Source organism: Diabrotica virgifera, chromosome 2 (assembly GCF_917563875.1).
Source record: "Diabrotica virgifera virgifera chromosome 2, PGI_DIABVI_V3a".
NCBI lineage: Eukaryota > Metazoa > Arthropoda > Insecta > Coleoptera > Chrysomelidae > Diabrotica > Diabrotica virgifera.
The window spans coordinates 239,011,686-239,028,892 of NC_065444.1; the positions used below are offsets into that span (position 1 = coordinate 239,011,686).

General features: G+C 33.3%; 1 protein-coding gene across 1 annotated transcript in view; it reads left to right on the forward strand.

Moving 5' to 3' along the window:
* The window catches only part of LOC114328531 (vacuolar protein sorting-associated protein 16 homolog), a 77,675-nt gene that overhangs the window by 45,407 nt on the left and 15,061 nt on the right, over nt 1–17,207 (forward strand). Inside the window, exons 11-14 of the mRNA XM_050644394.1 lie at nt 2,122–2,283; nt 4,900–5,049; nt 10,723–10,979; nt 13,888–14,088. Of these exons, the coding sequence (XP_050500351.1) occupies nt 2,122–2,283; nt 4,900–5,049; nt 10,723–10,979; nt 13,888–14,088 (770 nt within the window). The remainder of the gene's footprint in view (nt 1–2,121; nt 2,284–4,899; nt 5,050–10,722; nt 10,980–13,887; nt 14,089–17,207) is intronic.

Here is a 17,207-nt window from a genome sequence, read left to right on the forward strand (position 1 = left end):
TCCAATATACAGGGTGTAAACGAAAATACAGGTCATAAATTTAATCACATATTTTGGGACCAAAAATAGTTTGATTGAACCTAACTTACCTTAGTACAAATGTGCATATAAAAAAAGTTATAACCCTTTGAAGTTACAAAATGAAAATCGATTTTTTTTCAATATATCGAAAACTATTAAGGAATTTTTATTGAAAATGGACATATGGCATTCTTATGACAGTAGCATCTTAAGAAAAAATTATAGTGAAATTTGGACACCCTATAAAAATTTTATGGGGGTTTAGTTCCTTTAAACCCCCCCAAACTTTTGTGTACGTTCCAATTAAATTATTATTGTAGTAACATTACTTAAACACAATATTTCTAAATCTTTTTTGGCTCTTAGTACTTTTTCGGAAAGTCAGTTTTTATCGAGATATTTTGAATATTTTTCAAATGCACGACATATTTGTGTATGGTTAAGTACGATTATGGAGCCTTGGTAATAATATGAAAATTTATGTATGATTTACATTTTTAGGTATATTTTGAACCCTAGTAAAAAAGAAGCCATATCTCGATAAAAGGTGCCTTCTCGAAAAAATACAAAGAGGCAAAGAAGTTTTAAAAACATTTTGTTTAACTAATGGTATCGCAGTGATAGTTTAATTGGAGCGTACACAAACATTTGGGGGGTTTAAAAGAACAAAACCCCCATAAAATCTTTATGTAAACATATTAAAAAAGAAGCCGCAACTAGATAAAAACTGCCTTATCGAAAAAATACTAGGAGCCAAAAAAGTTTTAAAAATATTGAATTTAACTAATGGTATCACAATAATAATTTAATTGGAACGTACAGAAAAGTTTGGGGAGGTTTAAGGGAACAAAACTCCCATAAAATTTTTATGGAGAGCACAAATTTCACTATAATTTTTCTTTAAGATGCACCTGTCACAAGAATGCCACATATCCATTTTCAATAAAAAATCTCTAATAGTTTTCGATATATTCGAAAAAATCGATTTTCATTTTGTAACTTCAAAGGGCTATAACTTTTTTTCTGTGCATATTTGTACTAAGGTAAGTTAGGTTCATTCGAACTATTTTTGATCCCAGAATATGTGATTTAATTTATGACCTGTATTTTTGTTACACCCTGTATAGTGAAACTTGAAGCTGTAAACCACACATAAAAAATGTTTTCACTAAATTCAGATTATTTGCAGTATCAAAATTTTACTTCTAAAAAGAAAATTTAATGAGAGATATTTGTTCTGCGTTCACCTCAACCTGTCGCACAAAACTGAGGCAGAAATGTAATTATACGGCGTAATGAATTTAGAATGCGTTTGAAACGTTTCTAGAAGAACTAGAGAAGATTCAAAACAGTTTGCGGGTACATTAATTTTACCTGTGGCTCAAAGAAATAATAACCGAAGGGGCTCTCAGAGACCTCTTGCCAGTTAGAGGGTTAATTGTCATCATTATCAGTAGCTCGACAACCCTTTTTGGGTCCTGGTTTGTTCTAGGATTTCCGCCATTCTGTTCTGTTCCTTGCTTTGTTCTTCCAGTGGGTAATCTCAAGTGTTTTCAGATCATGTTCCACTTGTTCCATGTATCTAAGTTTGGGTCTTCCCTTTGACCTTCTCCCTACTGGTGTTTGCTTCATTATGTGTTTTGGTATTTCGGTCTCCAACATTCGTTCAACATGGCCCATCCAGCGCAGACGTCTGATCTTTATGGATGTTATGACGTCGGGTTCGTTGTATGCTGCGTCTAGTTCAAAAATATATCTTCTGCGCCATACGTCATTTTCTTTCACCCCCTTATATATGTGTCTAAGGATTTTTCGTTCAAACGTACCTAATAAGTTCTCATCGCTTTTCGTCAGTGTCCATGTCTCTGATCCATATATAAGGACCGGTTTTATCAGGGTTTTGTATATTTTGCATTTGGTTTTTCTCGTGATGTTGTTAGATCTTAGATGTTTAATGAGTCCATTATATGTTTTATTAGCACTAATTAATTGGGATTAATTGTACAATGGGAATACCATGTACAATTTGACCATTTTAGAATAATAATCTCGGCAAAATATGGCGCAAAGTCGCGACAACTTACAAACTACATTTTTTAGCTTCTTGATTACGAGTCCAAGGCAAGTGATCAGGTGAAATTGCTCTTGGAATTGGGAGAGAACACCCCAGCGTTGGTAAAGGCTATAGAAAGCGGCGATACCGATTTGGTTTATATGGTTATCTTAAAGTTAAGAGAAAAAATGCCCCTGGGAGATTTTAAGGTAAGTTTTCATCGAAAGTTTAATCAACTAAAGAATTTTTTAAGTATAGTATTTTTATTACAAAAGCAAGATTACGTAGGTCAAAATTTTTGACGTATGAGCACTGTCAAAACATTAGAATGTGACTTTTCAACATGGCCACGGTTATGTCATTACTTGTCAGATATATTTTTCTTTGTTTTGCTTTACTATAAAAATAATATCTATAATTATTTATTCTAATTAATGATGTCAATTGGTTTTCATTACTTGCCGAAATATATTAATTAGCAACAATATTATCATAGTGTAATCATTAAAATAGATTATTTCACAGCTCACAGCATAATTGACCGCAACCAGCAACACTCAACTGTCATGTGCGTTTGAATGTATGAGTAGTAAACGAATGTCTAAAATATTTAACTAAAATTATTATTTTTTGGAATATTGAACTTAAATAATTGTTTTAGAAAATTTATATTATTGATAATAATAAATGTTTTTGGTTATTTAATTAATATAATTCTAAAATTCTCAATGTAATTGCGATTACGTTTTTCTTATTAAAATACCATGTGGACGCTTATACAAGATCGGGCAGTTCTGTGTTGGTGTCAAATTTTAGCTGTGCTACACAAATTTCAATTCTAGAGTAGATGTTATGGAATATCATTATTTTCGTTAACATTAACAAATATTTTGGAATATGATTAATATATTTCGGCAATTGATGAAATCCGTTTGACATCATTAATTAGAATAAAGAATTATAGATATTATTTTTATAGTAAACAAAAACAAAGAAAAATATCTGACAAGTAATGACATTAACGTGGCCATGATGAAAAGTCACATTCAAATGTTTTGACAGTGCTTTTATGTCAAAAATTTTGACCTACGTAATCTTGCTTTTGTAGTAAAAATACTTTTATACCCACTTAAACACGAAAATCAACATATTAAAGTATATTTTCACTAAGTTTTTATCAAAATGTAATAACTTTTAGAGAAATAAAAATAAAAATCGAAAACATCGAATAAGAGACCACTTAATTTTTTCGACAATGCTGATATAACAAAATATAAATGTTATACAACAAATTTTTTGACAGGATGTCAAATTTCGCCGGAAATTAAAAAAACTTTTTTTTATCCTCGTTTAACCTTCCCAAATCATCTCCGAAGCTTTTCAGCTGTTTATTTATTTTTATTTTGTGTATTATACCTACCACTTTTCATCATAAAACTTAAGATAACATTTTTTTTAATTTCTTTAATTAAAGTTGAGCTAATTTCTCTGGTTTACTTGATACAGTTCGACCGAAATTTCTGAATTTTTTGTGTATACCGGGTGTTTCATTAATAATTGTCCATATAGTAACTGGAGAAGAGAAACCTTAGCACAAAATACGAAGATTTAACCTAAAACACTTAAATAAAATGTGGTTCCTTACTGAGTTATAGGGTGTTTTATCTAAAAATTGAAAAATTATTTTTGCTCAGCATTTTAAAACTGATCGACGTATCCTTTTCATACTTGGCAGAAAGTGCGACTACTATATACCCTACTAAATTATGATAAACAAACGTTTCTAGCTACTACCAGAGGCGTACGACAGGGGATAGTGAATGGTTGACCCTTCTCAAATTCTACGCCACTGGATGAATTACTATTTTAGTGCCATTTTTAGATTCTCAAATACTTTCTACGTAAATAATATACTCTTCATTAGTAACGATAAAGTTATTAGTTTTCGAGATATTTGAAGTTAAATATGAAACGGCACAGTTATTTTGATTAATTTATGATATGATCCATATATGAATAAAATTAAAAAATTATTTGTACCCAGTACTTTAAAACTATTTGGCGTATCCTTGTCATACTTGGCAGAAAGTGTAGGCACTGTACGCCCTATTAAATTAAGATAAATAAACGTGTCTAGCTACTACCAGAGGCGTACGACAGGGGATAGTGGCTAGTTGACCCTTCCCAAATTCTACGCAAGTGACGAAATTGCTATTTTAGTGTAATTTTTTAATTTTCCAATACTTTTTATGTAAATAATATACTCTTCATTAGTAACGATAAAATGATTAGTTTTCGAGACATTTGAAACTAAAAATGAAGCGACACAGTACATTAATCAAAATAACCGTGTCGTTTCATTTTTAACTTCAAAGATCTCGAAAACTAATGACTTTATCGTTACGAATGAAGAGTATATTATTTTCCTAGAAAGTATTGGACAATCCAAAAATTGAACTAAAATAGCAATTCCGCCAGTGGCGTAGAATTTGGAAAGGGTCAACCATTCACTTTTCCCCGTCGTACGCCTCTGGTAATAGCCAGAAACGTTTGTTTAACGTAATTTAGTAGTTTATATAGTACCTATACTTTCTGCCAAGTATAAAAAGAATACGTCGAATAGTTTTAAAATGCTGAGCAAAATTACTTTTTAAATTTTTAGATAAAACTCAGTAAGGAACCACATTTTATTTAAGTGTTTTAGGTTAAATCTTCGTATTTTGTGCTAATGTTTCTCCAGTTACTATATGGACAATTATTAATGCAACACCCTGTATATTGATAATTATTATCATAATATGTTTATATATTATAATCTGTTTTAGATGACTATAAGAAATTTTCCAGTAGCTCAATCTTTGTACATTAAATATTGTAAAGAACACAACACACAAGCTCTGAACGAGATATATATCCAGGAGGACGATTTTTCTGCTCAAGCCGAAACATTCATATTAGAGAGCTTAGATGATAAGGTATGTTCCAACTAAAACAATTACGCGTGCACGTCATATATTTAATGACATCAGAACCCAATGGTACAAACTTGACAGCAAACAAATTCAACACATTTTTTCTCACATGTTAGTTTTTCCGCTACTATCAAGTTTAGCAGGAACGCGCTGTTGCCAAATAAATAACATATATTTATTTACCACAGCAGCTTCGGGCTATACTGATTCTCTTTGCCTTTAAGAGTGTGAAACAAAGATAAGAAACAACTATCTGTACGATGACCCCAGAAACAGACGAAACACTCTGCAGCACTACTTTGTGGATCCACAGAGTAGTGTCGCAGAGCGGTTAGTCTATTTCTGGGATAAATGTCAAACTAATGTTGTCCTATAGAAGATTATGTAAGATTTTTGTGAAGTTGTGAAGGTGTGAAGTTGGTTAAAACATAAGTTGCCCTATGAAACTGTCCACACGCTATATTATGTTACTTTAGTTTCTCTATTTGATTTTGATTCAAATTGTTTAATATTTTAATCGAATTGTATTAGATCAATAATATATCCGTATTTCGTCTTCCCCGATTATAATTGGAAAATAGTATTTTGACATTATATTGAACCTCCAATATTATGACAAACGTCAGTTACCATCTCCAATCTCAGCAAATGTAATAATGCCGTCATATAAACTCGCCACTAACTTTAGGCAACGAAATGCTCGCTATAATACACGTTGCATGTTAAAAGTCTGATTATTATTTCCTATACAGGGTGTTAGTAAATAAGTATGAAATACTTTCAGGGGTAATTCTACATAAAAAAATAATGACAATTTGCTCTATAAACGTATGTCCGCAAATGCTTCGTTTCCGAGATACGGGGTGTTGAAATTTTTATTTCAAATTGCCAATTTTTTTATTGCTCTAAGACCCGTTGAGCTATGATAATTAAATTTGGTCGGTTTTAAAAGGTAGTTATTGCGCATTTTTTGACATACAAATAACAATTTTGTATTCATCATTGGCGCGCCTACGGGTAATGATCTGAACTTTTTTAAAGAAAAAAAAATAGTACGCCACTGAGATATTTCAAATTAAAAATTATTTTTTTATTCCACGTTTAATTTTTGATAAAGAACATTTATTGTCTTTTTTTCATATGGTGCACCGTTTTTATGCAAAAAAATAAAACATCTTCGCGCGTATTTTTCATTTCTTAATATATTATCAAGAACTCTCCAATATAATAATACCAAACTAGAACAATAAGAAAAAATATTACTAAAAAGGTTTTAACTAGATGCAAAGCTACAACAAATGTTCACAATTACTTCCTTTACAGGTGACAGAATAATTTTATATTCACCATTGGCGCGCGTATAGGTAATCGTCTGAATTTTTTTAAGAAAAAAATAGTACGCCACTCACATTAAAATGGTATGTCACATTAAAAATCATTTTTGAATTCCTCGTTCAATTTATGACAAAAAATCGTTCTTGCCTATTTTTCATATGAGGCACCGTTTTTATGCAAAAAATAAAACATCTTAACGTTTACAAAGTATTTGAATTAAAGGACTAAGTTTTTCAACCTAATAAAAATATTTGTAAATTAAATATTTTTAAAAGATTTTTAATTGAAAAACTTTATTGGCCCATTTCCTGGTGACAACCTCCAAGGCTTCTACAATATGCAAGCACATGGATGCTGCAGTGAAGAGTAAGGGGAAGGAATTCTACACTATGCAATTCACAACCCCCGTCTGCAGCGTGGTAAAGTTCCAGCAAAAAATGGACCTAGTTACTCTATAGGAGTAATACTAATAAAAATAAAAATGTATACAATTTTTATTCATTCAGTTGCGGTGCGAAACCAAAACTGTCTTAATTTTCACTCAGATCAGAGAGTGCAGCCAGCACTCTTATCGACGATTTCACCTCTTTTTAGAGGTTCATCAGAGACTGCATAGGCTGCTTTTCTCTGGCCCAGGTAAAAATCTTCGACATATCCATCTCCCACCGCAACTGACGAGATGGTAGTAGGTGCCTAGCGGCATCTGCTAAGTAAAAGACTAAGTTTTTCAACCTAATAAAAATATTTGTAAATTAAATATTTTTAAAAGATTTTTAATTGAAAAACTTTATTGGCCCATTTCCTGGAACCTCCAAGGCTTCTACAATATGCAAGCACATGGATGCTGCAGTGAAGACTAAGAGGAAGGAATTCTACACTATGCAATTCACAACCCCCGTCTGCAGCGTGGTAAAGTTCCAGCAAAAAATGGACCTAGTTACTCTATAGGAGTAATACTAATAAAAATAAAAATGTATACCATTTTTATTCATTCAGTTGCGGTGCGAAACCAAAACTGTCTTAATTTTCACTCAGATCAGAGAGTGCAGCCAGCACTCTTATCGACGATTTCACCTCTTTTTAGAGGTTCATCAGAGACTGCATAGGCTGCTTTTCTCTGGCCCAGGTAAAAATCTTCGACATATCCATCTCCCACCGCAACTGACGAGATGGTAGTAGGTGCCTAGCGGCATCTGCTAAATAAAAGACTAAGTTTTTCAACCTAATAAAAATATTTGTAAATTAAATATTTTTAAAAGATTTTTAATTGAAAAACTTTATTGGCCCATTTCCTGGTGACAACCTCCAAGGCTTCTACAATATGCAAGCACATGGATGCTGCAGTGAAGACTAAGGGGAAGGAATTCTACACTATGCAATTCACAACCCCCGTCTGCAGCGTGGTAAAGTTCCAGCAAAAAATGGACCTAGTTACTCTATAGGAGTAATACTAATAAAAATAAAAATGTATACCATTTTTATTCATTCAGTTGCGGTGCGAAACCAAAACTGTCTTAATTTTCACTCAGATCAGAGAGTGCAGCCAGCACTCTTATCGACGATTTCACCTCTTTTTAGAGGTTCATCAGAGACTGCATAGGCTGCTTTTCTCTGGCCCAGGTAAAAATCTTCGACATATCCATCTCCCACCACAACTGACGAGATGGTAGTAGGTGCTGGAACTTTACCACGCTGCAGACGGGGGTTGTGAATTGCATAGTGTAGAATTCCTTCCCCTTAGTCTTCACTGCAGCATCCATGTGCTTGCATATTGTAGAAGCCTTGGAGGTTGTCACCAGGAAATGGGCCAATAAAGTTTTTCAATTAAAAATCTTTTAAAAATATTTAATTTACAAATATTTTTATTAGGTTGAAAAACTTAGTCTTTTATTTAGCAGATGCCGCTAGGCACCTACTACCATCTCGTCAGTTGCGGTGGGAGATGGATATGTCGAAGATTTTTACCTGGGCCAGAGAAAAGCAGCCTATGCAGTCTCTGATGAACCTCTAAAAAGAGGTGAAATCGTCGATAAGAGTGCTGGCTGCACTCTCTGATCTGAGTGAAAATTAAGACAGTTTTGGTTTCGCACCGCAACTGAATGAATAAAAATGGTATACATTTTTATTTTTATTAGTATTACTCCTATAGAGTAACTAGGTCCATTTTTTGCTGGAACTTTACCACGCTGCAGACGGGGGTTGTGAATTGCATAGTGTAGAATTCCTTCCCCTTAGTCTTCACTGCAGCATCCATGTGCTTGCATATTGTAGAAGCCTTGGAGGTTGTCACCAGGAAATGGGCCAATAAAGTTTTTCAATTAAAAATCTTTTAAAAATATTTAATTTACAAATATTTTTATTAGGTTGAAAAACTTCGTCTTTTATTTAGCAGATGCCGCTAGGCACCTACTACCATCTCGTCAGTTGCGGTGGGAGATGGATATGTCGAAGATTTTTACCTGGGCCAGAGAAAAGCAGCCTATGCAGTCTCTGATGAACCTCTAAAAAGAGGTGAAATCGTCGATAAGAGTGCTGGCTGCACTCTCTGATCTGAGTGAAAATTAAGACAGTTTTGGTTTCGCACCGCAACTGAATGAATAAAAATGGTATACATTTTTATATTTGAATTAAGTTTCTATGCATTTGGAAACTACCTCAAATAATAATTATTTGTAAGCGTTAAGATGTTTTATTTTTTTGTATAAAAACGGCGCCTCATATGAAAAAAAGGCAAGAAAGATTTTTGTCGTAAATTGAACGAGGAGTTCAAAAATTATTTTTAATTTGACATATCTCAGTGGCGTACTATGTTTTTCTTTAAATAAATTCAGATCATTACCTGCACTCGCGCCAATGGTGAATATAAAATTATTCTGGCACATTTAAAGGAGGTAATTTTGAACATTTGTTGTAGCTTTGCACCTAGTTAAAATCTTTTTAGTAATGGTTTTTGTTATTGTTCTAGTTGGGTATTATTATATTGGAGAGTTCTTGATAATAATATAATGAAAAAAAGACAAGAACGGTTCTTTATCATAAATTAAACGTGGAATACAAAAATAATTTTTAATTTGAAATATCTCAGTGGCGTAGTATTTTTTTCTTTAAAAAAATTTTGAGCATTACCCGTAGGCGCGCCAATGATGAATACAAAATTGTTATTTGTATGTCAAAAAATGCGCAACAACTAACTTTTAAAACCCACCAAATTTAATTTTCATAGCTCAACCGGTCTTAGAGCAATAAACAAAAAGGCAGTTTGAAATAAAAATTTCAACACCGCGTATCTCGGAAACGAAGCATTTGCGTACATACGTTTATAGGGCAAACTGTCATTATCTTGTCATGTAGAATTACCCCTGAAAGTATTTCATACTTATTTACTAACACCCTGTATATTTTATCAAATTTAGAATATGAAAACGGGAAAAATTACGTGCAACCCTTATTGTTTTAACAACGATTCATATAATACACTATTTATTGATAACTTTAATGTGTACATTTGCTTCTTTGAATTTATTTGTTGACCGAATCTTTAATAATAAAAAGCGCTTATATATTCCCATAAGATATCTACCATTTACCGATTTCTAGGTTGATTTTGTCGGATTAAAGCAACACAGTAATTGTACGCCAGTCTTTCGAAACCTAATTTCAATCATACTTCTCGCGATCTTCTTATCCATTCTTGGGTTATATTTACACAAACTTTGTCTCAAATTAGCGCCATATGTTCCAATTGCTTACTTTTCAATAGAGGATTTCTTGGCCACTATGTACAAAAGCAACAGAGATTCCGTTGCTTCCTATTGAGGTCTTAGGCCAAGCCTTGAGGTACTTTGGTGGTCACGCCAAATCTGGCCTTTTTGTGTCCTCAAGGTTAGGATGAACACTGTGAAGTTTTCTAGCTGTTTCTTGTTCCAAAATGCTTCATCATCGATCTTTCTTTTGAAGAATCTTTATAAATTATTTAATCGCACTTCTGACACCATTGGAACGGAAAATTAAAAAGAACGGTACGTTTTATGTGCACTATTTATTTACAACTTTTATTTATTGGTATAATTTCTTCTATTTATATACGGACTTATTTTCTAATATCAAAAAGTGTCTTTATGATGTCTGACAATCATTTTTTCTCAGGATTTTCATCTCTGTTATTTCTAGCATTCTTTTTGTCCTCTTTGTGCTACGTCATATTTCTGCCGCGTATGGCATTACTTGACTGATAACTGGTTTGTAATTCAAGAACAAAATAAAAATCATAAATTAATTCGCGAAGTTACCTTGAATTTATATTACATTTCTCATTCGTCTAATTGAACTATATGATTTCAGAAAAACCATATGAAAGACGCTCTGCTGACATCTGCCCAAGAAGCTTACAAAAAGGGAAGAAAAGATCTCTACGTAGCTATGTGTGATGAATCTGTGAAATTGATCAGATTTCAGAGGGAAGTTGAAGATAAAATACCAGGCGCTAAGACTAAATTTATCGGTAAATCAGTACACGACACTTGTAAGTTGTTGCTGGAGATGAAAGAGACTAAATTGGTTGAAAAATTTAAAAATGATTTTAAAATTCCGGAGAAAAGGTAAGTGAGACCTACTGTTGATGACTGATATTTTATTGGTAAAATCTATTTGTTTAAAACTGGTAGCTCATTATAAATGCAAATCTTGAAATATAGTTTAACCCTTTCAGCTCCGCTTTAATATTTCTAACCTCAGCTCCTGTGTCTGCAGAAATACTTTCGTTTAATAGGTCTAAATCCCGCGTATGAAAAAAAAGTTGATTAATAGCAAGCTGAACATTTGTTAATATCTTAAGGTTGTCTAGTCGGACAAACTTTGATATATGGGAACACTGGAACAGGGAAAGTTTTAATTGTGGAACAGGTTAAAATTTTGGAACGGTCAGACCACGAAAACGGCACATGTATTTTGTCCGACAGAACAGACTTAAACTCTCCGCACAGAGATTAAACAGTCATGCAAAAATCAGACTGCCATTTTTCACCAAATGGGCTTTTTAATGAGTGGAACATGTAGAATATGTGAAATGACAGGAATTATGACAGGTGATAAATAGCATTCTGATTTTTGCATGAGAGTTTAATCTCTGTTCGGAGAGTTTAAGTCTGTTCTGTCGGACAAAATATATGTGCCGTTTTCGTGGTATGACCGTTCCAAATATTTAACCTGTTCCACAATTAAAACTACCCCTGTTCCAGTGTTACCATATATCAAAGTTTATCCGACTAGACACCCTTAAGCTATTAACAAATTTTCAGCTTGCTATTAATCAACTTTTTTTTTTCATACGCGGGATCCAGACCTATAAATATAATACACACAAAGCGAGCTTACGCGTCCAACGGCACTAGTCTATAGTCATATATGAACGCGCGTACGCGTCACCGGAGCTGAAAGGGTTAGCGGTTACCGTTAAGGCATAAACCATTGCCGTACGGATGTAGTTGAAGGTTTTTTTTTTGAAAAATACGAGTTATGCATTAATTTGTTTAGTTACATATACTTAAAAAAAAAAGACCCCAGGACATTAAAAACTCTTCACAATAATATAATAATACAAAAATAGAAAGCACGAATTTTGTAAAATTTGTATCTTAAGCAGATATCTTTCCGGTCTTTGTTTTTTCATGGTGCAATTTAAATACATACTTTAATAGTAGTACAATTTTTGGATTTATAAGGCATATTTATACTATCTATTACGTTCACAGAATACATTGTCTCATTAGGGGATAATTCTTCTTCTAATAGTTCGAATATAAAACACATTTATTTGTGTGCAGTAACGGCGGCGTTTGCCATAAAATCAAACATCGTCGTCTTCCTGGATATTATTGTCATTGCTATAATAAGAATCATCGACATTCTCTATATTTGATACACTACTTGTGGTTTCGTTGTTCTTTAAAAATGACAGATCATCATAATACCACACATTTGGTACATATACGTCATTTACTTCAAGTGCCGCTATGTTTTGATTAACTTTTTTTCACTTCCTTCTGTAGAATGCTCTTAGTGAATAAATCTTTTTATTTATTGCTCCTTTTGTTACATCAGCATCTACTTCTTTTAACTTTGACAATAGACTTCCACAAGCTTTGTATTTATTAAGTCGATCACTGTACTCACGACTTTTAATCTTGCATACACACGGAAAACTACGATACAGTTCTATAAATTCTAATAAAAACGTTCTGTTCATCTGGCGAAGATCCGTCATATTGAAACAATTTGCCGAGAAATATAGACTTTTAATTTAAAATAAATACTTTAAAAAATAAATGAATTCGCCACTTACGGATAAACTGTCGGTTTTTAAAATTGTTATACCCACACACTTCAGATTTGCTGGAATTGAAGTGCGTATCGAACAAGTTCGACAGACATAATAAGCTGAACCTGATTATTCCATCATTTTTAGTCTTTTTTTTTTTCAATTTTCAAACCGCACACTTCCGTTTTGCGTCATTTTTCTTCGAACATATTCGTTCATCGAACAAAATTGTCGAGCAATAACGCAAGGGCCCCTTTAGCTATCAATACGATGTATCCGCTTTAACACTAATTTTATTTAACGTACAAATCTGTCCCTTTTTGATTCTCCAAAACTGACCCATTATTTTCATACCTATTAGGTATATAAGCCATGGGTTTGTATTGTTACTTCTATGTGAACAAGGTGGACTCTTTGAAAAACAATATCTAAAACTAAATTTCAACAGGAGAGTATATTATTGAAGTCACACTTCCTTAGGTGCGATTGGGATTAAATGTAAATATGCGCGAATTCATCAAAAATTGTTAGTGCTACGCGCAGATACGTTATACGTTCGCTCTGATTGGGCATTCCAATGACGTCAAAAATTATTCAATATGGCGGCTGTGGTTAAATAATGTGTTGTTGTCATTTTTATTTATAATAATGGTTGTTAAGTTGTGGTTTAAAGTTGTGAGAACAGAGACAAAAGTGAGTTTATAGCTGTACTGACTTTTTAAATAGGTTTTATTATATATTTTGGACTTATTAAAAGTGTGTGTACTTTGTACACACGTAAGAAGTTATACTTCTATTATTTTGGTTTCAATGAAACAAATATATTTTAAACATTTTAATTGTATATTTATTTCAATGTTAAACTAATTTTAATACTAAAAATAATACCAAAAATTAAAAATAACGTTAATACGTCATTTTTTATGAATTTTGAGCAATTGTTTTTCTCTTGAGGAATCGTAGAAAATTTAAAAACGTCAGATTTTCTACACAAATGTTAAATTTTAATTTTAATAGAATTATAACTTCTAACGTGCGTACAAAGTACACAGACACATTCTTTTTTATGAGTGATTTCAGTTTGACCACTTCTTCTGTTTGCAGATTAGTTAAGATTTGCATCTGTAATGAGCTACCAGTTGCAAACAAATAAACTATAATTGAAAAATTAATGCACCGTGTTATTGTAGATATTGGTGGGTCAAAATAAATAGTTTAGCCAAACAAAAGAACTGGACGGAACTGGAAAAGTTCTCTAAAATTAAGAAGTCTCCAATTGGTTACGCGCCGTTTGTCGATGTGTGTCTAGAGTACGATAACAGGCCAGAAGCTCTTAAATATCTGGCGAAAGTTACAGAGGACATTAAAGTGAAATATTGTATTAAGACAGGGTAAGTTTTTTCTCTAATTTCTGTACTTTCTTGTTTGAAATGAATGAATACATTCCTTAGTATCATAGAAATACTGTTCTAAAATTTTTGTATAAAACCGAGCGCGACGCCTCATTTGTACACCTGCAACTCGACAGTTGCGAGCACATGTTATTGAAATTTATTGAAAATTATTGCTTTGAAAATCCGAAAAATGCCTGGATCTGGTGGTCATTTGAGGCGCTCAGAGCAACAGTGGCTTAACCCCAGTTTTGAGAAAAATGCAATCTTTGCATTCATAATTGCATTATGCTTATGGGATGGCGCTACAAATCATGTAGCGCCATTTACCCCAATAATGAGGTAGGTTGTGTAGACTTGTAGACCCTTGTTAATCCGAAGATTTAATGTTGCTGCTTTTATTGACATATTAATTTAAAAAGGCTCAATTTGTGGCTTAGGCCACTGTTGCTCTGAGCGTCTCATTTAAAAGTCTAAGTAAGAGAAGGCATCGAAATAAGCGAAATAATCTAAATAAATATTAAAAGAAAATTGAAATGTTTACTACAGAAGAATTTTTACGAGAACAGTTTCAACGGACTGGGCACTTAGATTACGAGAAATCTGATCGAATAAAACCTATTGTAAATAAAGAAAATGAATTAACAGGTTCGCTTCGTATATTTTTGTACGTACTTCTCTCAGAACCTGAAATAATTTTTGTCATTTAATGTAAGTGAGCACATTCCGCCCGTCGACGACATCAGCACTGGAGAGTAAAACCGAATGTTGCCGATGAGCGACATTCGCATCGAACGTGTTAAATATAACTCTTAGTGTCACTGAGAAATCGCTTATTAGTATGACGGTTCTCGTAATCTACGTGTCTAGTCCAGCGGTTCTCAACCTTTTTACTCAGCGACGCACTAACGTACTCCTTACAGATTCGCGACACCCTTATATGTACAAATGTTTGCTAGTGGTAGGTAAGTACAGATGAATATATTAAAAAGATATATGTACATATATCAAAAACAGTTAGAGAGGAAACAATTACGGATTGGCACTTTACTGATGGTATAACGTGGTATATACCTAACAAGTAATTGGACTTCGTAAGTCCTAGGTTTTCACCCAAAGTAATCGAAAGTAGAACTGGAAGACGATATTTGAATTTTACGTGTAACTTTGCGTGAATTGATATACGAATTTACTAATGTTGAGTCATTCTTACTAAACTTTGACATTTGTCACCTCATTTGTGATTCTACCCGGTATAATGGCAGAGGAGTTACATTGGCGGTCCTACGAACCGACGGAAAGATTGACCAGGTCAAATATCTCACCTTAGTACCATCCTTGGATTATCAGCTTTTATTTGACACCTCATTTGTCATTCTACCTGGTATAATGACGGAGAAGTTATATTCGCGGTCGTACGGACCGACGGAAAGACAGCCTAGGTCAAATATCTCACCTTTAGTACCATCCTTGGATTATAAGCTTTCATTTGACACCTCATTTATCATTCAAGCTGGTATAACGATGGAGGAGTTATATTCGCGGTCGGAGGGACCGACGTACAGACCGCCTGTTAAATATCTCACCTTTAGTACCATCCTTGGATTATCAGCTTTCATTTGACACCTCATTTGCCATTCTACCTGGTATAATGACGGAGGAGTTATATTCGCGGTCGGAGGGACCGACGCACAGACCGCCTAGGTCAAATATCTCACCTTTAGTACAATCCTAGGATTATCAGCTTTCATTTGACACCTCATTTGTCATTCTACCTGGTATAATGACGGAGAAGTTATATTCGCGGTCGTACGGACCGACGCACAGACCGCCTAGGTCAAATATCTCACCTTTAGTACCATCCTTGGATTATAAGCTTTCATTTGACACCTCATTTGTCATTCTACCTGGTATAATGATGGAGGAGTTATATTCGCGGTCCTACAGACCGACGGACAGACCGCCAAGGTCAAATATCTCACCTTTAGTACCATCCTTGGATTATCAGCTTTCATTTGACACCTCATTTGTCATTCTAGCTGCTATATTGCCGGAGGAGTTGTGGTTACGGACAGACGGACAGACGGACGTGGATAATACAAAGATTTCACATTTTTTCAAAATGGGTGAAAACAATAGTTAAAAAAATGGTTGAATGCATGATTGGTATATTATAACAAGTAAAAAAATATAAATAAAAATATCGTATTCGTAAATCTCGCGACACACCTGATAGGTTCTTCCGGCACACCAGTGTGTCGCGACACGGTGGTTGAGAACCGCTGGTCTAGTCCGTTGAAACAGTTCTAGGAAACTTTGAAAAGTTTCTTTTCTGGGTCATCGTCTATCAGGAAATTGCTGATGATAAATTCTTATCGTTAGTGGCATATTTTTGTTATACTCCTTTTTGCACAAGAACAATACTAATCAGTTGCTCATGAGAAAAATTCATATTAGTAATAGTAACAAAGCAACTGGAACTATAAAAATATTATTAGTAACAATGCAACTGGAACTATAAAAATAGTATATTGTTAAATTTTTAACCAAGTTTAGTGTCGAAAGTCATAGCCAAAAATAGAATATTGTGTTTTTATTAATATTTTACACAGCAAGAAATTTAACCACGTAGGTATTTTTATAGCTCATCCAATATTAATAAATTAAGGATCAGTCTAGATTAATATGTATTTTTTTTTTCGAAAAATTATTTTCGATTGAATATTTTCACGGCCAACCTAACAAAATTTCACTTAATTTTTGTTGCAATTAATGTGTGCCTATAAGAGTCACGAATAATTCACAAATTAAAGCAGTTAGGTATAGGGAATGCTTAAGAAATAAAAAAAGTACCATAAAATAACATTTCATTACAATACTAAAAAGCAGGATGTTCCATTTAAGAAAACTACCTCATATAACATTTCAAAATCTTATATTTCAATAAAGTCAACATCGAGGAGAATCCAAAAATGTAAAAATATGCAGGCTGTTAAAGAAAAAGAATATGCAAGAAGATACAATCAGTTAGGTGTTAATTTTTTTTATCTATTTACCTTGCCTCTCTACCTCGGGCATTTTGCATTCATTTTGACCTGGCGTGTTTCTTCAAGTCAACT